Consider the following 25,224-nt stretch of genomic DNA (forward strand, 5'->3'; position numbering starts at 1 on the left):
TTTTCCAACCGCAACGCTGCAGCGCGTCGAAAATGAAACGAAAATGGATGAAAATCGAATTCGAACGAACCTGAGATCGGGAAAGCTTGTGTCTCGTCCTGTTGGGTCTGGCGCCGTCCGTCGACGCGGCATTGGGCACGAGAAATCGCGGGCTGCACTCGTTGAAGTGGTGGTGCGTCGTCTGGTGGTGCGGACTGTGTTGTTGCTGCTGCGATGACTGCTGCTGCTGCGTCGACGCCCCACCGCCGCTACTGCCCAGATGGTGGTGGTCGCCCGTGTCCAGCATACTGCTGCCGAGGGCGTCGAGCTGCGTCAGCGACCGCGAGCGCACCTGCAACACAAGTTATGGGATGATTAGATTTTGCAGGGAGAGCAAATCGCCGTGAGAATGAGATGTTTATTTTGGAAGGAGCGAATTCAGTTATAGGAGGGACGAAGAGTCTTTCGAACTTATCGAATATATTGGATTCGGCACTCTATCGATTGTGTGTTTCTGTAAATAAAAGAAAGCTCTCGCAGTATAAACATCTAATTTAGCGGTAACAGATCTATCCCATCCCAAATGAAATCCCAAAGCCGTCACAGACGCGAAATCAGTCCTCGCACATCCAGTAACGTATCCTCTTGAAGCCTCGCGCGTCGCGCACGAGCGCTGCATCAACACCGGTGTCACGTCGTTGCCTCAACAGCGGCCGCGCACGTGCAAGCCGAGTCGCGAAAAAGCGAAGAAAGAAAATATAGACTGGAATTTCATCCTCTTGCGGAAATACGAACTCTCGACAATTTGCGTCGCCGTGACTCCGGCTAAATGACAGTTAACCCACTGCGCGGATAACGAAAAAACAGCTTCCCTGCTTGGGAGAAATAACGCACGTACGCTGCAGTTGGTATAACCCTCAGGGGGTAGGTGTGGGTGTACGTTTCTTATCTTGTTATACGTTCGTTTGGCAAGAGCAACCGGGCACTGCTGTGTTTGTCGGGCTTTTTTCGCGCGGCTGTTTGCTGCTGCGTTAGGTTCATGTGGGAGTCGACGGATGAGCTGGAATTCGTGAGCGGCCTGCGTAAGAGTGATACTAATTCCCTGAAATAACGGCTAAATTGCTCCGGATATGAATTCTGGAAATTGCGTTTGATATTATTTCACTATGCAGGAGTCCAGGCATTTCCAGAACGTAATCGTCCGTCGCGTGCACGTTTTATTTTCGAGAATCCGCACTATTCCGACTCCAATTAGAGCGGAGGCATTCGAGAAGATACACTTTCGCTCCTCGAAAGCTTGCAAGATCAACATAAAGAAAGTCAAAATCGATTGTGCGCGAGAGTTATACGCTCCCAGCCGCGCGTTAATTAAGAATCAATAAAGAGAGCTAAACTGCGCTGAGGGGCTGGGACTTCTTGCAATTTCACTTGGGAAACTGCGCGCATGTTTTCTCGCTCAAGACTCGCTAATTTGTTTATCGAGCCGAACTATACCGTGCGCACGACCCTGAAAATTGTATAAGTTTCGCGCAGTCGACCGTCTGCGACGACTTAGCGCGGTAAACTAAGTCGAAGAAATTTGGATAGGGACTCGAAGTTCTCGAGTGGCTTCCGGATTTTTAATCCGATTGATAGGAGATTTAATAAAGTCGATTCTACGGAAAAAGATGAGGAACGCGGCGAATCGCGCTAATGCACCGGGCGAGGAAACTCGAAAAAATTTAATCTACGATGCGCGCGATTTCCATTTACACGATCCTCCAATTGGGACAAAAATACGAAGGAGGTGCTCGGGATCTCCAGGAGGGAACGTGTGATTAACGGGAAGACGTACAAGACGGCGGGACGAGCGAGCGAAATTAGAGGGGGCGTCGAAACAAAGAAGAGCGAAGCCGAAGAAAAGACAAATGGCGCCGCCTCGCGTACAGAGAATGAAATATGCAAAAGGATGATAAAAGACGTCGGCGGCGGCGCAAGACGTAAACGTTGGGACACAAAGGAGTGCGAGAACAATCGCGTGAGAGCTGCTACGTTTAGCGAAAATTGAATAAACAGTGCGAGGGGGAGGGCTTCAAGAGGCGAACGTGAGTTACGGGATGAAATTTCTTCGAATTAGTTGCAGTGTTTACGACGATTCAGAAGTGTGTGAAATACAGTAGTGGAAATCGCTCAAAAGCGAAAAACTTTGAAATTGATTCCAGGCAGCCGAGCAGCTGACGTCCCAAAATATATCTAAGAAGGCATAAGGAAAGCCGCGCGCGGCGGGGGAGAAAAATGAAAAAAGTTCGAGCCCGAACTTTCACCACTGCAGCGCGGGGGAAAGTTTAATTCGTGAAATACTTGCCACTCCGAAGTGCGAATTACCTTCGCGGGATAATAAAAGTGCCTCTCTTACATCATACAAAAATCGTCGCGGCTCTATTAGCTGGTAGAGAAACAGTCATCGAAACCGAAACACACTCGCGCTAATGAAAGCCAGGTATAATGGCTGCGTCTTCAGCGGAGAGATCGTCTATTTCCCTTGGCTTTGTCGTCACGCATCGTCCTACACTCGCACATGCATATGTACGTGTATCGATTCAGAGCTGCTGCAGCGTTCCCTTATCGCAGCTGAATGCGCACGTATGTAGGCTTATTCAAATCCTTCATTATCGATTCAGCGGACGAGCCCCTCACGTGAGCGTACGTGAGCCGTGATAAAATTAACGAAATCATTCCAAGACGGCATTTGCGGAGGATTTTTTTTTCCTTCCAGGGGGGATGGGTTAGATGTGGCTTATCGAGTGCATCAGCGCAGCAGGTTGTTCGGCGAAAATTGTTTGTCCTCGATAGAGCGTTTGCATATTGACGTAGATTTTCTATCGGTATAATGCACACCCAAGGCCATTTTTCGCTGTTTGAATGAACGAGAGGGGCTCTAATAAAATTCGATCATCTTGATACGACAGATGTGCACGTCGAAACAGTCCAAAAGACACACACGTATATCAACTCCTCAAACTCGCGAGAACAAACAAGACTCTCACTCGTGCACACCGTCGTCACAAAGGCTCGTTAAAAATCATCACCTACTCCAGTCGCTCTCTCCTCAAGTCCTCTTCTCAAGCTCCCCTCTTAAAATAATTGCTTCACTTTTGCACGCCCCTCGTCATTATCATAACAATGTGACTAGCTGGCGTTTCTATACTCGCTTTCGTGCATTTAATTAATAATGCCGCCGCAGTAGTGCTGCAAGCTTTGCTGTGTAAGAAAACGGCGCACAGCTCGAGAGAGAAACTGCAGTGTTGCTCTTTACGTTGTTGTTTAGGAAGCCGGGCTAGATTAGCGCGCTTGGGGTTAACCGCGCGGATTCGCCGATTTCGCGCGTATGTTGGGTTGCTCGAGTTTTCGCCGAATTAGGACAATTAGTCACGCTTGACCGACTCCTATTTTTATTTTAACGAGCAGGGCTACGAAGTTTTAATGCATTCGCTGTAAGTGGCTTGAGCGGCAACTCCATTAGGGCGAATTTATACTCTGGTCGAGCATCGACGCATCGATTCGTCGCTTTTAAGATACATAGGGAGTAACAACAAAAGCCTCTCGCGTATACATCTCGGGTGGCCGGAATCCAGAGGAAAAACAGGTCTGTGGGGCGTAGGCAAAAAGTGTTGACGAAGGCGCGCTTAATGATTCTGTTTGCGATGTTTTACGCTGCTCCGAAAAGAAGCCGCGTTGGGGTGGCCAGTTTGCTTTGGAAAGTTTAATGGAACTTTTTGAACGATGAAGAATATATAAGCATGTATTTTTCGGTGGAGCTTGCTGGAGAAAAAGTTTTTCGTTTGTGCGAGGTAAATACTTTCATAGTTTGATTTTTCGCTGTTTTATTTATGCTTGAAAATGCGTTTCACTGGAAAAAGCAATTATTCCGTGCAACGTTTTTACACAAAAAGTTTAACTTGTCTGTTTACAGCTAGATTGTTCTGTTGGATCAACAGAAAGATTTCACGCTGATTAAGTTGACTACTCGATTGTTTGACTTCGGAACAAACGCAGTAATTTTAGAGCGAAAAATCAGGTAAATGAAAAATTTTAAAAGATCTCGATATCGATATAACAAGACTTGAATGAAATAAATCTCAAAACGTCTCTCAAAGCCTCGCTCACCTTCCAAGTTTGTTTTCTCTTTTCCGCCCGACACGGGCGTAAACTCTTTCGGAGCATTGATTTTCAAAAGGGGAACAAAGGACACTCGTTACTCTTCGTCGGCCCGAAATATCCGTCTCTTTCGCGCTCCTTTCCCTTTCTTTCGGGCCCATACATCCTTATTTTAATGACACGTCGTCGCGGCGCGGTGCTCGTTCCACTTCAAGGCCCGTTTCCTCTTTCCTCTACCTTGTCGCCCTGCAAAATCGCAAAAAGACGAGTTTCTCTTTAGTTTTTTTTCGCACGCCTGGCGACAACATTTCATTTTTAAAGTTGCCTTTGTTTGTGCGCCTCTGTTTATGTAGTTTATTTTCACCTTTTTACGAAAAATTTCTTCTTTTTTCGTCCAGGAGCAAAATTCTGATAATTTATGGACTGGAAATACCGATCTTAATCGCGGGGTTGATCGATATGAATTATCATATTACCTCGACAAACTGGGGGAGAAGAGTCCCGGAAATACCGGAGTATATAATTTGCGAGTGTGAGGAGGGAGTGTAAGAAATTGCATCATTTGCATTATATCATGATTTATGAATCCATTCTTATTACGTCGACTCGCTTCAGCGCACTTCATCAGCGTATCGATGACATAACGAAATTCATTTCAATATTCGCGTGCAGTTGTCGCACGAACTATAACAACAATGACTATTCAAACAAATTCTAAACCTAACGATATTATAACTAGGCTTCCCTTTTTCCAAGCGATGCTGCGTACTCCAGTCTATTCGCGCGCAAGCAACAGCTTCGCTTGATTAATGGCGCATTATTGTTCGATATATTATCCTGCCTTTGTTGCTCCTAATGAGCTCGAAACCGCGCGGAATTTCGCGTCGGAGGCCTAGCTTCATCGATATACACGCGGCACGATGATTAATTGACGATTTTTTTTTTCATTCCACCGGAAGGCCGGAGAAAGAAGGAATTTTTTCACCTCGAAAATGAATATGCTAATTAAGATGAGGTCGGGAGGTGAACGATCGGAGCTTTCGACGGGTCGGTTGAGAAATTTAATTATTGTTGGTAACTCATTAGTGCAACAATTGTGTATAGGCCAGTAACGAGATTGGTAATTATTTGCTGGGCCATCACAGCGTGTAGAGCATCGTTGATTATTCAATACAAAATTGGGTGATTATCGTGTTAGGGGGCGATTACACAGTAGGAAATGAAACTCAACTATAAATGCTTTATTCGCCACTGCGAGCCGCATAATTGATCCTAATTACCGGTGGATCTGTAATTACGGTGCTTCCTCGCTTTATACTCAAATTCAAACATTACGATTCAAAGTTCAAGAATGCTCGACGCAAAACTCACTACCCACTCGATCCAAAAATAACCGAAGACAGCATTGTCGCGCGCGCTTAGGTGCAATATAAGAAGAGAAAGACACGGCGTTCAAAAATCACGACAGCGGCACAAAGAGTATCCATTGGCGGCTCGCACTTGTGCCCTGACCTCCTCCACTGTATCTCCCAAGCAAGATCACGAACAATGTCATATACGACGGCCGGTGTCCATTCACCGGCCGCCTCTTCGTCCTCACACGTCGGGCCAAACAAAGCGTACAGCGAGCCGAGTCAAAAATAGGCATCGACGTCACCTCCTCTATTATCGAAGGGCTTTGCGCGTCTCTCGAATGATTAATGGTAGCGAGAGATATCATTCCCGCTGAGGTCGAGAGGATCGATCTTGAGAGCGATCTTTCTTCAAGCTGCAGCGGAGGAGGAGGTGATTTTTCAAAGGGCTTCAGTGGAGAGACTGCTGGACGATTTTAAGCCGTGGATTGCGTCCGGATAGAGGAATAATAATGGACGCATTAGCGAGTACTTATTTTATAAGCTCGGTGCGATTTCCTTCTTTAACGGCGTACTCAAAGCGTTTTTATTTCTTTGGTGATAGAGAGTGAATAAACGATAGCGATAATTAAAGCGCCGCCTTCTGTCGCGTGAATATTTATATCAGGTTTGGAAAGATCACACCGGCTTTTCATCGAGGAGGACAATGGAGATAAATTTATTCAACGATTCCAAGGACGAGGTGTAATTATATATTCTCCGAAGACACAATGCAACATTGTTGACGGTTAATAAGTACAACGCTTCAGTTCAGCGAATCGCTCTCGGTGTAAAATATTAATTGACATACCTCCGAGATACGGTAATTGGCGTCGTAGTTTCTGTGTAAAAGTCGTCGATAGGACCGTATAATTGATTACATCAATTGAAAGCAGGAAAGGCGCGCGGTCCGTTTAATAATATCGCGATTCCGCTACAATTCAACAATAAGCTTTGTTTATTAAACAACGGCTCCCGCAGTTTTTCCCGCTAAAAAAGCTTTCCCCCCACCTCGCGCCAGGAGCTTAAAGCCAAGGCTTCGTTACGCTCGCGGCACGTAAAACTTGTCAAAAAGTAATCACACGAGAATACCTCTCGCGCGCACAAATACCGCGCGAAATCCTCGCGTTGACTGACAAAGGAAACGACATGCCGCTGACTTATCGACAAGTCGGTAGGAGAGAGGGAGTGACGCACCGGAGGCTTTTTTTCGCAACCTACGTGCAGGATGGAAAGCTCTCGCGTCTTGGAGATGCCGGATTACCAGGAGCAGCCGGTTTTAAAGAGTTTACCCGAGGCTTAAGAGGGCTGGGATGTATAGAAAGCGCTGACCTAGATCGTAGGACTGTGTGGCCAGTGGGCGATATTGCGGGGTCGCCTTCTTCTCATCGCTGGTGCATAATTGAGAATGAAAAATTCGGATTAGAAATGCCGGACGTTGATTAGCTGCGTGTTGAGGACTTGCGGAGATTAGATGATTAGCGTTGATGCGCGCGTGCCGCTGACGTTAATTTTGACTGATGGCTCTTGTGAAATTTAAGCTGCAGTGTGTGCAGCTCGTTTGCGTAGCGCATGTATCCGACAGACAGTGTACAGCTTTATTAACAAATCTACGTTGCTGTGAAATTGTTTAAAAATCACACGCGCATTGCTTGGTCCGAGTCTTCCATCTTCGGCGTGATAAAAAAATAAGCTCGCAGGACGACTTTTTCACTCCCGCCTCTATTTTTCTCCCAACGCGGGGGCGTCGTAGAAGAGAGAGAGAGCGAGAGAGAGAGAGAGAGAGAGAGAGAGAGAGAGAGAGAGAGAGAGAAGGGGACAGCCACTACGGTGCGTTATTGCCATCAGGGTTGAGGAATACAGCGTCGGCGTGAGCAATCGCCCTCTGGAGTTAATAAATGCCCGCCTGCTTAGAGTCGGGGGCTCGGATTGCAGGACGCGTTCTAGATGCTTTTCTATTTCTTTCGCTTGTTCAATCGTATTTCTCATTGGGAAATCGGCTATAAACCAACTCCGATCAGCATGTCTGACGCATGCGGGACCGTCACTACTTATCCGCCCTTCTGAACATCGTCAAATTCCGCGAAATCCCGTGAGAGCCAAACACAAATCCCGCAATTTTTCGTCAACGAACAACAAAGCAACTTTCAGAGCGAGCAGTATGATGTCCGGGTTCCGCAGGTACATCCGCTCACGTAATAATAATCGTACCGACGCCAGCTCGGTCACGTTCACGGCTCTGCGTTGCAACACACGCGGCTTTTACGCCGATTTCGTCGTCGCAGTCACAGCACAATACGCGTCCGTTCGTCTCCTAAGACCAGTAGCCGGCCCAAGTTATGACCTCCGAGCGCCGAAAGTATATATAACAGTAGGTATAGAGGGGTGCCAGAGGAGTGGTGGGGGGAGGGAGTAAAGTTTCCCGAGCGGACGATAAAGCCCGGCGGCGTCGAAAGGTACGACTGCCGCGATAATGCCTCGACGTTGGCTCTGGCCTTGAGTTACTTCCGCTCCGGGACTTTGGGAAGTTATAGAAGAGAAAGTAGCTGAGTGATATGTTTGGAATCCTCCGAATTAACATTCTTTCGTGGGGAGAATAACGCCGTGCTCTGTTTTGTTGCGGAGTTTCCTGTGCATCCGGCCGAGGATGAAAGCCTTGTCTTGTTGAATTTACTGCGTAGGCAGTTGTTTATTGAGCTCGAGTTTTATGGCGAGGATTGAGAAACAGCGGGATGCGGCTTTTCGTTTATTTCTTTATTTATATATTTATTATGATATTTATGAATGTAATTTAAAAATAAGCAAATGAAGATGCAGCGGACGATTGCATTGGTCACTTCCTCAAACACTGCTAGGACAGGCTCGACCCCTCTGTTTTTTTCCCCTGATTAGACATATACAGCGTTCGATTAACAAGCGACAACTTCCGGAATAATCAGTCGCGATTTGCATATTCCCACCCACTAATCCCCTTAAAAATGCAAAGTCCCGAGCGAACTTTCCTTGGCAAAGAGAAACGCAGCTCTCCCGACAGGAGTAAAAAAAAAATTGATCGCGTCAAGTCACCGACCGACAGCGCGTATAATTTCGCAAAGAGCAACTGCAGCTTCTGCTCGTCAACAATTAATAAACTCGAAATCGACGTATACGCATCCCGAGAGGCTTTCGCTCGAGCTCGACGTTGACGAGATCCCTGTCTCCCGCGGGACTAGTTACTTTTCATTCTCCCTCGCACTTCGCTAATGCGTCCTGACACTTTTCCGGCGCACGCGCGGATTTTTCCGCGTCGGATCTTTATGCACGGCAATTTTTTTTGCCCCCCTCCTCCTCTCAACCTACTACTACTGGCCGACGCGAGATATTTATTAGCCGGAGGGATTCGAGTTTTGCGCGGCAGCAGTTGTTTGCCTCGGTGCAGTAAATATTTTCGGGGTCGAGAGCGTTTTGAATGCGGGGCTATATGCGGAGAATGGATTGTCGGAAGGGGAGAGGTGTCGTTTATTACTTTAACTGAATATTTTTCGGGGTTGTTAGATTTTAAGGCGAGGGCCGTTGATTTAGTGCGTTGTTCGGTCGCTGCGCAGTTCTCCGAGTGTTCTCGCGCTGTTTTGAATAATTTAATCGGGATGCATTAAATCGCTTATAATATTCAGTACCGGTCACCATTGATCAATTTCAAGCTGCAATATTTATGATTAACATGAAGGCGCATAAAATAAGTTGAGGACGACGTTGCAATGAATTATGTTATCACGATATCACGATGGAAATTTAGCACACGCACGTGTCGACGGTCTTGTATTTTGCGCACGCGGCTAAAAACGTACAAAGCGGAAGGGCACATAAAGTATATCATGAATATGTGCTCTACGAGTGTAATATATCTCGGCGTTTTTTCACCATTTTGTCGAACAAAATGTTGTTCATTTCTTCATTCTTTTAAAAACATTGTGGCAAATTTTACGATGAAATGAATTCCAAATCATAAAATTACAACAATATTATTTATTCGTTCAACAATTCTCGAAAATTACCATTCACAGAAGAAAAAGATCAACGCAATCCAATACTAATTTCAATGCAACGCTCTTCCCCCCTCTAACACCTCCTTGACGCATTCGAGTCACATCGACTGCGTCTTTGACATTGCGTAGGCGGCCGCGACAAAGACAGCGTCACCCTCTTGCACAGGAGGAATTCTATACGAGAAGGTAAGATAAAAGCAACGAGCGATGTTTACACTCCGACGCTTTTCATTACTTCGTATTGAATTCGACGACGAGGCGTTGATGACGTAGTGATGGACCTTTCGCTGGGGTTTATTAATAGGTGTGGCCGACCCTCGGCTCGTTTCTTGGGTATACGTTTCCGTTACTATTTTCGACGCTGCATTGGAGATTTGGGGAGTTAGGGGTTGGTTTTTAGGGAGATTCGTTTGATTATCGGGGATCCGTCGCGTGGGTGTAGGTTGTCGGAACGATGTTTTGCAAAGAAGGGGATTAGCGGTTGGAGGTATTATTTTAGCGAGGAGAAAATTAAGCCGGACACGTGGCAATCATTAATATACAGACCGAGTAAACGAGTCTCTCGACAGCTCAATCTCAGTGTATATGTATACGTTTATGCCCCGAAATATCGTTTAATATAGACAGACGCGTTGAATTTAGTACGAACGTAAATATTGCGTTAGTTTTTTTTACGAACAAGTATAAAAAATAAGTTACACCTTTTTATGGTCGGTTTCAGTTATGACGTCTCCTCTCACTCCCCCCAACAACTTTCGCGCTCAACGAACTTTTTATACGCTGTTACTATTTTTTAATTAAACTCTTGAAGAGTCGGCCCTTTCCCGCCAAAGTTCGGTTGCCCTTCCGCGAGTGAAAAGCTGTTTAACAGCTAGCCGCAGCAGAGCTTGCGAAGTTTGCCCGATTTCGACGAAAAATTCGACGCCCTTTACGCAACCAATTCCACTTTCCGCGGCAATTTCCAAAGACAGATATTGTCCACTGAAAAGTCTGCCGTAGTTCCGAGTGACTCATAAAAAGTGCAGCTTTAAAGCGCGCATAAAACTGAATACGCGACCACCGGGGCCAATCAGTCGAAGCTGCTGCGGCTTGTAAGTAAAGTAACCTCGTTTCGCGAAAGACCGGCACGCCACTCGACTCGATAAGACGACGAGGGGCTTTCAAGATTTCCGCCTTTGCCGCGGGTCAACCGATGCGTGAATCAAGCCATTATCGCCTCTCTTCACTTTTCCCTTTTCTCTCTACATATATAATGCATGTACGCGTGCTTGGCTCTTTCCTCGTAAGACCGGCTACGTAGGCGGAGGCGAAAATTCAATTTTTAAGGGTACGAGAGCGCGGTGTATTCTTTATGCGAAATGTTTTTTGGGGTCGACGGAAGATATGGAATTTAATTAAGCCGGGTTATACAGGAGGACGCGTTTGTTTTAATAATAAACGCGTGAGAAATACAAGCTCTTCGTCGTTACTCCGAGATGGTCATTTTTTTCGTAGGGGAGAGAGAATAGACGAAATTGTTGAAAATAATTACGCTGAAAGCTTCGATCGAATAAAATTTTAATAAAAGAAGGGAGAAAGTGCGGAAGCCGTATCTTGGCCCGTAAATATATTCGCGATGCGCACCTATTATATTCTTCGGGATTTAAGCTCGAGGCATTACCTAGGATTAAATTTTTTCATTCGAGAATATGCCTCCGCGTTACATCCGAGCGTCTTTGCGCGGATATTTCGGCGGAATATATATTCACGTAAGAGCTGGATGCGTCTCTATGGAGACGAGCCAACGAATTTCGTTACGCAGAGCTTTTCTTGTCGTCCAAAAATTTCGGAGTAACTTTAGGATTTTAATAAAAAAAAATTCAGTAAAATCTGAGAATTGTTCGCGCACTACGTCCTATGCTTGCGCAGAATCTTGCCGGGAATAAATTATAGAATTTTTTCGGACTGATAATTAACACAGGCTATATTCAATAATAAAAAATGTTCCATCGACAATACAGTCGGGCGAAAAATGCAACTCGCCCAAGTGTCGGAATTTATTAATGAAAGACGATAATCGAGGCAAAACTATGTCGATAGAAAAGTTTGCGCGCCCGGCCCGCAGCATAGCCGCTCGGAATTTCATAATAGAAACGAAGGCGCCGAAAGAAATAGCCGTGGGAGGGTGAAAAACACCTCGCGGGCAGACGTTTGCTCCAACACCGATTATTATTACGAGATTTTTAATGGCTATTCCCGTATTCATTGTTCACGCTCGTCTGACTAAATTCCGACGTAACATACTGATTCCAGTGGAATAGCGGCGATTAAACGTCAAGTTATCGCTGAACACACTCGGTAACAAACGCATCTCCTCTTCATTATACATCGTTACTGTTGTAAAGTTATAGTGTAATCATCTGCGGCTAGAAGTTAGTGCGCAATTCCGGCAATAGGCGATGCATATGTTAGCAACTTGGCCTGAAGTGGCAGTAGTCACGTATATCGTGTATGGATTAATTCGACGACGAGGATTTCCAAACTACAACAAGCCAATAAAATAATAATAATAATACGTCGAATCGATCGATATTCGCCCATCACGACGACGTCAATCCACAAGACAGAACGTCGTCGACTTCCCGTTCCACAAAGTCCACAAGCGGCCTTTTTCGTCGGAAAAAAAAATAACGAATCAAAGCCAGGCTAACGAATTCAAAGCAATCTCTCAGCAGCGCCTCCATTAACTTTCATCGAGGGCAGGAATTCGGGCTGCAGCCGTTTAAATTCGTTGCGCTCCTCATCCGCGTCCGATCGGTCGACGCGTGACACGCGAACGTGACTGGCGGCGACGTCCCCGCGAGAAAATTTCACTCCGAGACCGAAAAAGTCATACGCCGGCGCATATTTTGCATTTTAAGCGATTCAGCTGGATTTCAAAATTACCTGTCTTGCGCGATCCATCATGCGCCTGGACGGCTTCACGATTTTTCCCGAGGAATGAGCTTTTCCCGCTTATTGTTTGAGGTATTGTTCTGGGCGGAGTTGGATCGTGAGAGTGAGTCGTTCTTTCGTAAGCTTTGCGTAGTAGTCTACTCAGGAATAATTTATATGCGTACAAGTGTATACGGGGGAAAGTTTCGAAAAAACAAAGTACAACTTTTCGGAAAGGCTCGTTTCGAAACTTCCCTTCGGCTGTATGTAAAGCTTTGCTGCGGGAACTTCAAAGAAGTTTGAATATTGTATTGAAATTCTCGCGTCAAGTACTTTGAAAAACGCGTCAAAGGGGATATAACATTTCCAGGCCGTCGTCTTCTTGACTCTTCGTCTTTTCAACCAAAAATATCGAAACATCCCTTCTGGCAAGAAACGAATATACGCGTAACCCAGAGCTGCATTTCAATACAAATAAAATTGCAATGGCTCAAAGGGCGCGGAAATTGATCTAAATAAATTTACAACGAGAGCTGATCCCACTCGTAAAACTCGATCGTCTTTCCCTCTTCCTCTCGCAACATATTAAACTACTTTACGGGGCGATATTGAAATCTGAAGGGGTAAGCCTTGGGGAACTATCGAGGAAACTCGCTGCGAGACTTTAAACTGTAAATTTAGCAAAGTCCTCCCGCTATTCCTATTTGACATTTTCTCGAACCACTGGGCAATTCCTTATTTCTTTCTTATATAGCTTCGCGAAGGATTGAAAAAGATGTCGATATGGCGAGCCGTTTTCTCCTCCGCCGGTGTACATAGCTACGGAACTGCAGCGATGGACGAATAAAAAAACCGGGTGAAGAAGCGCAGCTTTGCAAGCCAAATGCCCCGAGAGCCCGAATGTTATTCCGGTGTATTTCGTTAATATTTTTTCCTCTCCGACGCTGCATTAAGTTCGGCCGGGTGAATTTCAGTTTTAGATCGTCTTTTCAAACTCGTGGCGCTTCCGTATTCCCGAGGAAAAAGGAAAGTTTCGCACGAGCGAGTTAACTTCATCGGATTACTCGGTGACAGCGGTGGGATTAAACCGAGAAAAATACCGATAATCCGAAATTACGTGAAACGAACGACTGCCGTTATATCTGCCGATACGCGCGAGGGGTAATCCAGTGCGCGCTCGCGTAAGCCATTAACCTTTCCCCTATCCGTAGACGCAGTTGTAGCGCGGCATCATCTCTTGCGCTATACTGCAATCTTCTCATCTCTCCTCTCTTCTCGCCATAACCATACGCGTGAGGAAACAGCTCGCTTAAATAAAGCGCCCGTGTATGACGAGCGCAGGGAGAGACAAGAAAATCCTCCAGTGCAGAAGAGAGCGGAAAATAGCCAGGGATATTGCGACCTTGTTACACCGCGGAATCTTTCTCTGTCGCTTCGAGCTCTGCAGCGTCCCGTCTTATAAACGGGTTTTCTGATAACGAAAGCGCGCGAGCGGCTGCTGGATGGCTCGAACTCGCGGGCGGTTTTTTCAAAACTTTGTTATTTGGCGCGCGCTACTCATTTTGCATGGGAGCCGCTGGGGCAGCTGGTCTGGTTATTACGTTCGTATATTTATGGACGAGGAAGAGTGTCTTGATTAACGGGAGTATGCTAGAAAAAGTTTTGTAAAGAACAATTATTGGGTAGTTTTTTCCGCATCACATGCAAATTCAAAGCAACTAGCTATCTCTCCGAAACATAACGTGTACAAGATGCGGAATACCCCTCGAGAAGTCCAAGACGACCAATCGACAGATAAGGACCACCCCCGCAATCTACCCAGTCCCGGCAACTCTTGTCTAACAATGCAGCATTCTTAGCCTCGTCGCTATAAAGCCAAGGACGTCGAATCGCCTACAATAACAGCGTAAACTCTGTCGCACTACTCGGGTGACCGAGCACTTCTCGAGCTGCGTTTACGACTCGCCGAGTTTCGACCATCTTCCGCCGCAGCCGCGTCACGCTTTATCGGACGCTCGAAGTCTTTGGCGGATTTGCGGATTTATGGAGCTGCGGATGGGAGAAATTTTATGGATGGTTGCGCCGTATTTCAGCTATCCGAAGTCGAGAATCTATGGGTCGTTCGTTACATCTTTCACAGGTAAGATCGGATTCCCGGGCTATGTGCGATTACCAGCAGTACCGATATTTATTTAGTACGGAGCGCGTTTACTCGCTGCCGAATAAACGAATACACACGGAGCATCGGCTTTCGTCATCAATTCGATTGGAAAATCGTCGATCTCTGCTCGTAACATTGGCGCATACACTTCGAGCGTGGAATTCCCCCTCTCCAGGAATTCAGGACTCGGCGCACTTGACCGTACAGGCGGTTTACTCGTTAACGCGATAAACGCGAAACTTGCCCGACGTTACGTTTGCGAGCCGATAAAGTTCGAAATGCGAGCGCACCTGCAGTAAAGGGATGAATTTGCAAGCGCGGACTCGAACTATTGGCAAAGATCGCTTTGACGCCGACAACGTTTGCTCGCGACGTTGTTGCTTAACTTTTCCTTTGACCAATTACTCTATACTTCTGCCTAATTTATCTTGGAGTCAATTAGTGGTATAAGAGCCGAGTCCGGTCAGCCAGACTTTATCCCAAGAAAGCCATCGTCGTCGTATACTCCGCTCGTCCTTTTTTTCTGCCGTCTGTGCATTCCTCACGACGACGGGACGCAAATAGACGGACGAGAGGGAAGAAAAAAGGCTCTCGTGTTACGCTGGGGAAAACAGACGAGACCAGAGAGTCAGCCGGGGAATAAGGTTATCAGAGTCAAGGATGACGCTCTCGTGTCAAGGGTTTTATGTGCGGCGACTTTTTTTCGAGAGGCGGGAGACTTGTTTACGTACACTATGCGTCGGGCTGATGGTGGAGCTTTTTGGTCGGGAGACAATGATCGCGTATATCGTAGTAGAATATTTTCATGGCTTCTTTCGAGCAAAAATATAAAATAACGCGCAAGCACTTCCCAAGATTTACCATTCTCGCGGATTCGAATTTCCGACCCCATAACCCTTCGCTCGTCGTATAACAGCGTCGTGAAAGCCGTAAACGGCTGGAAAGTGTCGCTCGGCACTTTGGCCGCTGTTTTCGCGCCGCTTAATAAAAACGATGATTGGCGCGCGGCCATTCGAGTTCAACGCGGTGGAAGAAGCGGAGAATCGGAACGAGGCTATTTCGGATGGATATAAGGACTTCTTACCTATATCTACCTCGGGGATATTACGCGCGGCTGCCTCGTAATTTCTAATAAAGCCCTTTATCTTCCCTGGCGGGGAATTTAATATTTCATCGATGTTTACGCGGCGAAAGTCATAAGGAGATGCTCCGCCGTGGGCTTCGGGCGTTTATTCCGTTGTGCGCGAATTTAAGTGGCTATTTTGCGCTGGTATATAGAATTGCTATATCGCTCGGTGAAACTCGTGGCTTATGTGGAATTATGAACTGAGGCGCAGTTCGTTATTTCAGTAGATCGAGTGGTTTTATAAACAATTAAACCGAGCGTGAAATATGTATTTTATATATGTTCACCTCCAGTTATTCATTAGCGCTGCAGCGACCCGGAGACTACGAGCATTCATCATATCTGATTGCCCCGAAGCGGAGAACACCGCATATACACACTCGCGCGTTTCTGGGGGAAAACATTATGAAGCTATATGCGCGAGACTGTTTTTCATAAAGCTACGGTAAACAGATTTTCGATACACAGCGCAGGCTATTGCTCCGCCGGAGGACGTTGACAAATGCGGGCTCGTTATTTAATTTAATCGAGCCCGTCCGATTAACGCGGCGCAGCTCTGCGCGAGCTATTAGTCATTTACGCGGCGAGTTTGGACAATCGCTCATTTAATTTCACGGCGATGATATTATTCCGGGCGCGAGATGTATCTGCACCTCTTAATCAGATTCATGAAAAAGCAATAGCTGCTTCAATTAAGCTGTATACCGCCCATACCGAATAATTAACTCTTCGCTTAACCTGCGCTAACAATGTTACCTCAAAATAGCATATCACACACTTGGATAAATATAATCCCGGCCAACAATCAAATTCCGTAGGTACACACACAGTCGGACTTTTGCATCGTGGGTCTATATACATAAGTCCAGCGTGGCAGCTTTATTTGATTGGCCGACGCGCTGGAGGGCTATCCCACTGGGGGATTAGAGCCCAGGCGAAGCTTCCGGCTGCGATTTACATCCGCATAAATCCAATTTGAGATCCAAGACGAGAGAGAGAGAGAGAGAGAGAGAGAGAGAGAGAGAGAGAGAGAGAGAGAGAGAGAGAGTCAACAGAGGAAGTTAAAGCTAGCCTGCGGACGATGGGCCTTAGGAAAGAATAAGAGAGAGAGATAGGTGAGGAAGGAAAATATTGGAGGTGAGAATTGCGCTGGGATTTTCACGTATTCCGTGAGACGCTTCTCTAAAGGAGATGGATATCGTGGCTTGTATATTTATTGCGAATCTCCTAGCTCTCTATACACCATCGGAAAGTAATTAAAAGGGCTATCAATCGCGTTTGGAAAGAGCTATTTATTATACTTGGCAAACTCCCGTGAGCGAAAACCGAAGATCCGGCTTTCATTACACGTACCCACCCCGGCAATTACAAACATTTTCGGCAGCTTCCCTCCGGGAAGCTTCGCGCGAATAGTTTCAGTTTCACCCTCCTCCAACTTGGTAGATTTTACGCCCTCGGTTTTTGTCGCCGTGACTTTTAATTGCCACTTCACCGTTAAATCCTCTCTCTTACACCTCACCACGCCAAAAACTCGAGGGGCAGGTGCCAAGAGGGAGATAAGTCGCGGGGAGCAGTAAAAAGTCCGCTTTACGAGAGTTTTCGCACAGTTTCGCTCGCAAACAAATCTCACGAATCATCCACGCGCGAGTATACGGTTTTTATAGCAGTTCGGAAAGTTCGCGGCTAATTTTAAAGCCGAGGGTAATTGGACTGCGCGTCATTGTGCACGGTGTTTCGGGTAAATGACTCGAAAGAATGTATAAGCGATGCATTTTTCAACAGTCCAGGGGCGTGGGCGTGGTCAGATCCTGTTTCGTCGACAAAGGTCGTAATTAGAAGTAAGTGCAGAAGCGGCTGCAATGCTCAATCAAACTCCCTCGTGGGGATTCTGAAAATCTAGAGCTTCCCGGGGTGAGATACGTCGCGCGTATACTCGACTCAGCTGTCGCCCTCGATAAAACAGACAAGAATATAGTCCAATTAATTCGTCGTACGTTATAAAAACGTATAACGGAAGCTCGATTCCGCGGAGCTCGAAACTTCCGAAAACTATAACAGCCCAAGGCAGGGAGAAGCTTTCAGTTGCAGAGCCGATCCCTCGCGAGCTTTCGAACTCTCAAGAATTCCATTCCGCTGCGCACACTCGCGAATGCGAGATCCACGTTCGTTTCTATACCGACAGCGACGTTCGAAATTGTTTCCCCTGCCTCTCACATACGCGTACACTTCGCACCGATAGTCGCATAATCGAGCAAACAAAATATCCGTGCATAAACAGAGAATTCACGATGTAAATTTTCACGCCTCGCTGTTTTATCGGCCAACAAACGTCGCGCGAGGCATTAACCCACTTATTGCTATTCGCGAGGACGACAACGGTCCGGAGATGGAGATTAGAATTATGCAGCTGCGAGATTAGATGCGGACCATTATTCTCTCGAAATTGCCGGGAGCACTCGGACATAGGTGCTACTGCGAGGCGGCAGAGGGTATAGTGCGCTGGCTGCGTAGAAGCGTCTTTATTGGGGTAGCTTGCATTGCTCGGGGGGATAAATAGTTGGCGCTGTTTACGAGAGTGTAGGTATGGATTTTTTTTTTGGGTGGGTGGGAACGATCTATGTTTCTATTTTTGCTTCGCGTTTAAATTTTTGTCTGACGTCAATGGGACACAAGCTGTAAACTGTCGATTGGGCGGAAGAAATGACGTAAATTAACGAGATAAGTGACAATGGGGGTTTGATATTTTTTCGTGATTGAATCACGTCAATCATTACGTCGAATAATTCACGCCACCTGTCGATGGAGGAAAATTCTCTCGAATAAAAGCTCCCTTTCACCCATTACCATCTCAAAATCGACCGCAAAAAAAATCAACCGCACCTCTCGACAGAAAAAAAAAACCCGATGTTTACACAGACTGGTGTAACGCTCTTTCGCCCTCCAGCTTCGGTATAACAAGCTGCGACCGACTCTTCCTTTCTCTCTCTCTCTGTCAGTCGTAATTTCAGCAACCATCGGTATTGGCACACAACCGACACACTTTTTCCGGCTCCGCTGTACGTTCATATTTCGCGTCGACCCTTTGTTTCTCCGATAAACGCGCGCCAGGACGCATCAATTGCGAACAAAGCAAATCAGTGATTTGTATGCGGCTTTTTTCCCGCTCGCAGGCATTAATCTCTTCGGCTCTCGGGCTCGAACAATTAGCTCTGTTCCCTCGTCTAGGGATACCCTCGCGTTAACGAGTATTTTTAACCCCGCTCGAAGGGCCTGATTCGCTGGACTTCTCAATCGAGTCGAGACGATGTACACAAAGATCGAAGCAGCTTGACTGGGAATTATTCAGTGCGTTGGAGCGTGGAAACGTCGCTGCAGTTGCGAGTGATAGCTCGAAGCGCAGGGGAAAACTCGTTCGCTTAAATTATGGCGATGAGACAAAGCTTTTCCGAGCCTCCTGTTTCTCGTAAACTGAACGAGAGTTTTTCGAGCCTTTGATACTCGCATTCGTTTTCGAAGAACTGATCGACCCGCGTCGGAGTGAAAAATTAAAGCCGTAAATTGGTATCTCGAACGTCGGCTCGGGTTACTTCTAACCTTCGCTCGCGCGCATATTCAGAGCGGAGAAAAATAGTCCGCAGTTAATCGGTAATCAGCGAATTATGCAACGGGAAACAGCGCAAAGTGGCAATAGCTTCTACAATCGCGAGCCGTTCAATTACTCGGACGCCGAGCAGCGACGTTATCTCGTCGGGGCTAATCGTATAATTACTTCGACGAACTGTTTGCCAAATGCGACGGCGGAGTTCACTTTGATAAACTACTTTTTGAGTATTTTGAATTTTCGATAAATGCCCGACGATACCAGGACTTATCTATTCGCGCTGCTCTTCCCAACGAGTTTCCAGAGATACACTTCGCCAGTCGCATTCTTGTCACGATGAAATCATTATACACCCCGCGCTATTTTTGTAATTCCATATGAATTACGTAACTTTCCTTATACCTTCCCACCTGCACGTGGAAACTCGGAGCGAGTGAGAGAGGAACAAAGATCGTAGATGCCAACTTCCTGAATGCAACCCTTTTTGCGCGAAACGCACGGCTTAAATGATGCGCAAATTTTAAGCAGCAGCATCAAAGTGGTAAAACTCGATTTTGGTCAGACCTGAGCTTCCCGGTGTTTTATTCTCCTAAGTAAACTCTCTTAAAGCAGTGGAAAACGCAACGATACACGTTGCGCATAAAACGAATGAAAAACACGCGCGATCGTTATCGCAGCCGAAATGGTCCTCGACGCGCCGCTGGCGGAGGCAGAGAAGAGAGAAATGAACAAAGACCCTCGCGGCCGTCTCTGGCCTCGGGCCAAAGATCGTAATGCGTGCAAGGGGGGGTTGGAAGACACAATATCTGCTCGTGCGAGGCGCCCGAGTGAATTGCGAAAGCTGCCTTCTACACGTGTGGCTTTTGGGTCAATCGCGCGCGGGGGAGATGAAAGGTGTGCATTTTGAGGCTTCTGTGCGTTTACTTTTGTACTGAATTGTACTGAAAATACTGATCTCTTTTTATTTATCGCAGCGAGAACGAAGGGGCTCTTGTGCGCGCTGTGTTCTTATATATGCGATTTAAAGAGTTTTACCTCATAAGGGGGGAAATAAAGGGGGCAACGTAGAGAATGCGTGAATTGGAAGAAAAAGATTGCGCGAAATGAAAGGGTGAGAATGGAAGGCAGGAGAGAAAGAAAGGACGGTGGAAAAAAGACGGTCTCTTTTCCCGACAAGACAGCCGAGCACACGATACTGTCGTATAATATCTCTTCATTCTCTCGGTGTCATCCTTTTTTTAGCGTCATCCAGCGGTGTGACGTCGTTTCCTCTCATCTTAGAGCCTGTTTTTGGTGGAATACTCTGCTCCCGCTCTATCGCGCGGTTATTTTTAAATTCAACGCGTTAAATGCTACCGTGAGCGGTGTTTGCGCTATATTTTTATGAAATATTATCAAAAGCATGTTTGCGCGCGCGCTGGGTGAGACGATCGTTGAAAATACAAAGGACGGAGCGTGGGACTCGATGCTATTCTAGGGGCTAAAATTAATACGCGTCATATTTTCATGCCTCAAAACATGTTTGCAGTAGAATAGAAGCCTAGAAACCACCTATTTTATCCTGAATTCCGAGGCGCGCGCGGACGTTTATTTTCACAGGGTCTTCCAACTTTCCATATCCAAACATTTCCCCTGGCATCCTACTCTCAAAACACACTTAGCCCCGAGGCTTACTCTGTCTCTCACTTTTCTCCGCAAAAGCGCACCTTTAAAGCCACTCCTCGAGCTGTTGGGTCCCGGGCTACTGTTGTTGCAGCGTACGAGTCGTGCAACGGGCGAATATCGAGCAGTCTAAATATTTCAGCATCGATTTCGGCGGGCGGGTTGTAACGGAAAAATGTCGAGCTTTCATTACGGTTTTCGACACTTTGCAAGGGAATGGCTTTCCGATAGTTTGCGAGAGACTACCCTTGTCAGCGGGTTTAATAGATAAAATCGAAGGGGTGTTTAGGAAGCGACTCGCTCGTTTTATTCCCCTGTTAGAGCTTGCATATTCAGCGTGCGTAACGGGGTTCGGCTTTGATTATAAATTCTGTTTCCCAGAATTTTCGCGTGTACAGTTTTGAGCTCATCGCGGATTCAATAAGCAGACGGGCGGCAAAAAGACGCGAATAATGTTATACTCGGAGGCCTTTGCATGATTTATAAGGAAGTTGAGAAAGCCCGTCAAGTTCTCGCTGTTTCTCCCCTGCCGACGGTACAGCGAGAAAGTAAGCAGTTGCAGCTTATGAAGATAGTCTTTGGAGTGAGCTTGAAACAGTTGCTCGAGAACTTTCCAATACTCGCGGCTCCGATAATTCGCAATGAATATTACAGACTTACAGACTTACTTATATACAGACTTCTGCGAGTGACTCGTAGAAAATACCCTCGCTTTATCATTACGAGTCCTTGCACAACCGGTTACGACTCGTGTTTCTCCCGTCGAACTTTTCATCGAGTCTAATTAAAAAAAATAACCGCCTTCAAAAAACGAAAAACACGATTACGAAGAAGTAACATCAGCAACACCCGGTCCACGTCCCTGCACCGCAATATCCTTCTCCAGCAATCAAGCCCCGGCGCCTTGAAACAAGTCTCGCCGTATGCAGCCTCCCGCAATTTAGCCGCCCTCTCAACTCCAGGCCAAGTTTTCGCCGAGTGCATCATCATCACCAGCGACGACGACGACGACGCGTGATCTGGGTCAGCGACAGATGTTGGGCGCGCGCGCGAAATTGAAAATCCAAAACTGCGACAATGCTGATGAAGCACAGACCAGAGATTAATTACTCCGTGGGTTAGCCGGAGGATAATTCCTTGAGGATTAGTACACCGCTGGCCACAGCTGCGCCGTGTTATGTTGAGTTTGCACGCCTGGCGTCTCTGTGTGTTGTGGTTTACGGGGTGCTGTATACAGTGAGCCTGCCGAGTGTTTCCTGTGGCTTCGCGCAGTTTTTTTAGGAAGAACGAGGCGTAATTAACGAGCTAATTAAGACGGGTTTTAAAAGCTCGCGAAAAATGCTGGCTTCGAAGTAAACAGTACCGCGAATCAAGCCTGCGCGCACCTAATTCCGAATCGAATACTGGCAAAAGTGCGACCTACATTTTCCCGGCGTGGCGTCGCGCGAGGCCATAATCATAAGCAATTCATGCTCCCGCGCAGAACATAACTGCGAAGCTTGTCTCGCAGGTACGTAACAGACGTAGTGGCGCGCAATTTTCCGAGATTGCCGTTGAGATGGCTACTGTGCTCCTGCGTAAATATGAGAATCGGACCATTACGGCGCCTCGAAAAATAAGCTCTATTTCTACATCAGCGTTTCTGAATTTTTCATACCCTGTGTTACGTCGAGTGTAATCCTCGCGGAGTATCAGCTCGGCTGAATGATTGAGACGCCGTTCCGTGGACGAGAATAAAGAACTAACAAATTCAGGGTTCGATGCCCACGCGTTTTTCTCGCAAAAATCCACGAGCGCGTACACCAGAGCCATTAATCTTCTCCGAGAGTGGTGTACAGATTCGGAGGCTGCCAAAGGCTCGCACAGTCTTCTTCCAACGGCGAAACACATTATGCTGGACACAAAAGCCCGAACTGCTTGCCAGGAAGCATCGATCCTCGCGTTTATGAATAATAGAGAGGACGATCGGAGGCGGGAATAAATTCGGCGCCGTACAGCTTTTGCACGTATGTCTAGAAATATGAGATTACCTGCACGCGTCCCATCGGCGGCGAGACCACGAGGAAGATCCTCATGGTGGCCTTGAGGAAATCATCGTGATGTCCCTGGTGCGCCGCCGCCGCCGCCGCCACGTGGCCGGTCTCCTGCAGCGCCTGCTCGCTAATGCTCGCGCTGCCCTGTGTCGTTTTCCTCCGGACCTTCCTCCTGATGCTGCCGACTAGCCGTCTCCAATCCTGTCCGCCGGCGGCGCTCGGCGGGCCTCCTCCGCCCCCGCCCCCGGGCCCCCCCTGATGATGGCTGCCCCCCTGGACTTCAACGGCATGACCAACTGTGACTGTGCTGACGGCAGCGCTGGCAGCGGCGGCGGCGGTGAGCTGTGTCTTGCTGCCGGAGGTTGACGACGAGGAGGGACTGAGCTCGCGGCTGGCCCGTCGGCTGAGGCAGCTGGCGCGGCCCACCGGAGCCGCACCTGGGGACCCTGACACCGTGGTGCTGCTGGTTCCTGGCGGACTTCCCTGCTGCTGCTGGCCGCTGCCGCCGCTCAGCCGACGCACCAGGCTACGCAAGGTACTGCCCGACTGGGACTTGCGGCTGGAGCGACTGCTGCTCAAGCCCTCCGGCGAGCCTCTGCGCCAGGCTTCCACACTTTCGGCCTTGCCCAGGTTCGTTGCTCAAGGCATAGCCACTGATAGCCGCTGTCCTCCCTCTCTCTCGCTCGCTCGCTGGTGGGCGCTGCTGCGGGTTAACTGCGAGGAGGCATCCTGTCAGCTCGGCCACATGCTACGGAGGCTCTATACCGTGGACTCGAGGGAGGGAAAAGAGCGAACTTCTAGGGCATCGTCGCGAGAGACAATGCGGCCGCCGGAATCTCCTATAGTCCCGCGAGTGGGTCAAGGTCTGGCCAGAGAGTGAGAGAGAGGTAGGCCCGATGTCGCGCGGGAAGATCGATCGAGGCTCGCCTCACCTCGCGCGCGAGCTTCGATCGCCCTGCGCGATGGTGCAGAGGGAAGGCCGACGATTAGCGGCGATGCTTATCCACGCGCTGTTCTCCTCTTCCTTGGGTCTCCTCAGGTGCTGATCGCTCTGTGCTGAGTGCGGGCTCGTGCTCTCGGCATCTGTGCGGAAAGTGAGAACGTTTAGTGAGACAGATGTAATAGACGACGTCATGTTACGCGTAGCCTGCGGAGAACCATAGAGTCACGATCCTACATACGGACGAAAACTTCCCATTTGAGACGTACAGACCTGTACACATTATATACCCAGTTCAGAAGCATCCCGGAAGGACACTCGATGCGTCCACAGCGAACCACCTCAAAGGGACACCGCTGCAACTTCGGCAGACTCTGCGCGGGGCTTGTAAAGATCGCCGACCAATTGCTCAACTTTTCCCTCCACCCACCCGAGTTTCGAAGGAGGCCGACTGCGAGAGTTTCGAGCGCACACACACTCGGGTCACGGACTTGTGTCACGGTCGCGGTATAGGCGTCTCTATCCGCCTGTTCTACAAGACGTGCAAGTGGGACGGCTCTAGGGATTGTTATTGTTTAGTCGATTTTTCAACTTTTCTCTCGGGAAGCGCGCTTCATTTGCTTTTCGAAAAAAATCAGGCCTCTTGCAGCGCACAGTGTGCTATTACCCACCAGCGCTAGATGTGGAGCGTCGCTCCGCGGGTAATAACTATTTTCGCTACGGGCTAATAATAAACGGCGAATGGCGTGCGGGTAATCGCGCCGTTCTCACCGTGTGTATACATAATTCACAGATCGGCAAACTTTTAATTGCGCAGGCGCGCGCGTCTTTATCAAAAAGTATCCTGTACATCATAATCGATCGCGGCGTGACGTGAAACTTTGCTCGTATAATACATACAGTGTGTGAAAAGACTGGTGTATGATACGCGAAACAAATCCAGATCAGCTCGTCATTCCTCGTCATCGTCGAGCGGGAAACTTTTGGCGCGTCAGTTACGTTTTTCGGTTAGCCGCTTTAATCCGACTGACGATGATCGTGAAGACGTTCGTTACACGGGTGTACTGCACCGTTTCGTATAAATAACAAGAGGTGCGGAAATAGAGTCGTTAAAAAGAACCCAAACGGTGGACCCCTTATCGAAAAGTGTCGGGCATTTGCATTCGCGCATGAATTTTCATAGAGCTTCGCTCGAGCAAAAAAGCCAGCGACAACGTCGTTCGAATCGGCGAAGCGATCGTTAGCGTTCATCCGTT

The 25,224-nt window shown here is 47.6% G+C and overlaps 1 protein-coding gene across 10 annotated transcripts in view; it reads right to left on the bottom strand.

Moving 5' to 3' along the window:
• Positions 1-25,224, bottom strand: part of LOC100123819 (pleckstrin homology domain-containing family G member 5) — a 104,531-nt gene that overhangs the window by 32,905 nt on the left and 46,402 nt on the right. For all 10 annotated transcript variants that reach the window (XM_032595857.1, XM_031921318.2, XM_031921321.2 and 7 more), the window contains one exon: positions 71-331. In XM_032595857.1, coding sequence (XP_032451748.1) covers positions 71-331 — 261 coding nt within the window. The remainder of the gene's footprint in view (positions 1-70; positions 332-25,224) is intronic.

Source organism: Nasonia vitripennis, chromosome 1 (genome assembly GCF_009193385.2).
Source record: "Nasonia vitripennis strain AsymCx chromosome 1, Nvit_psr_1.1, whole genome shotgun sequence".
NCBI classification, from domain to species: Eukaryota; Metazoa; Arthropoda; class Insecta; order Hymenoptera; family Pteromalidae; genus Nasonia; species Nasonia vitripennis.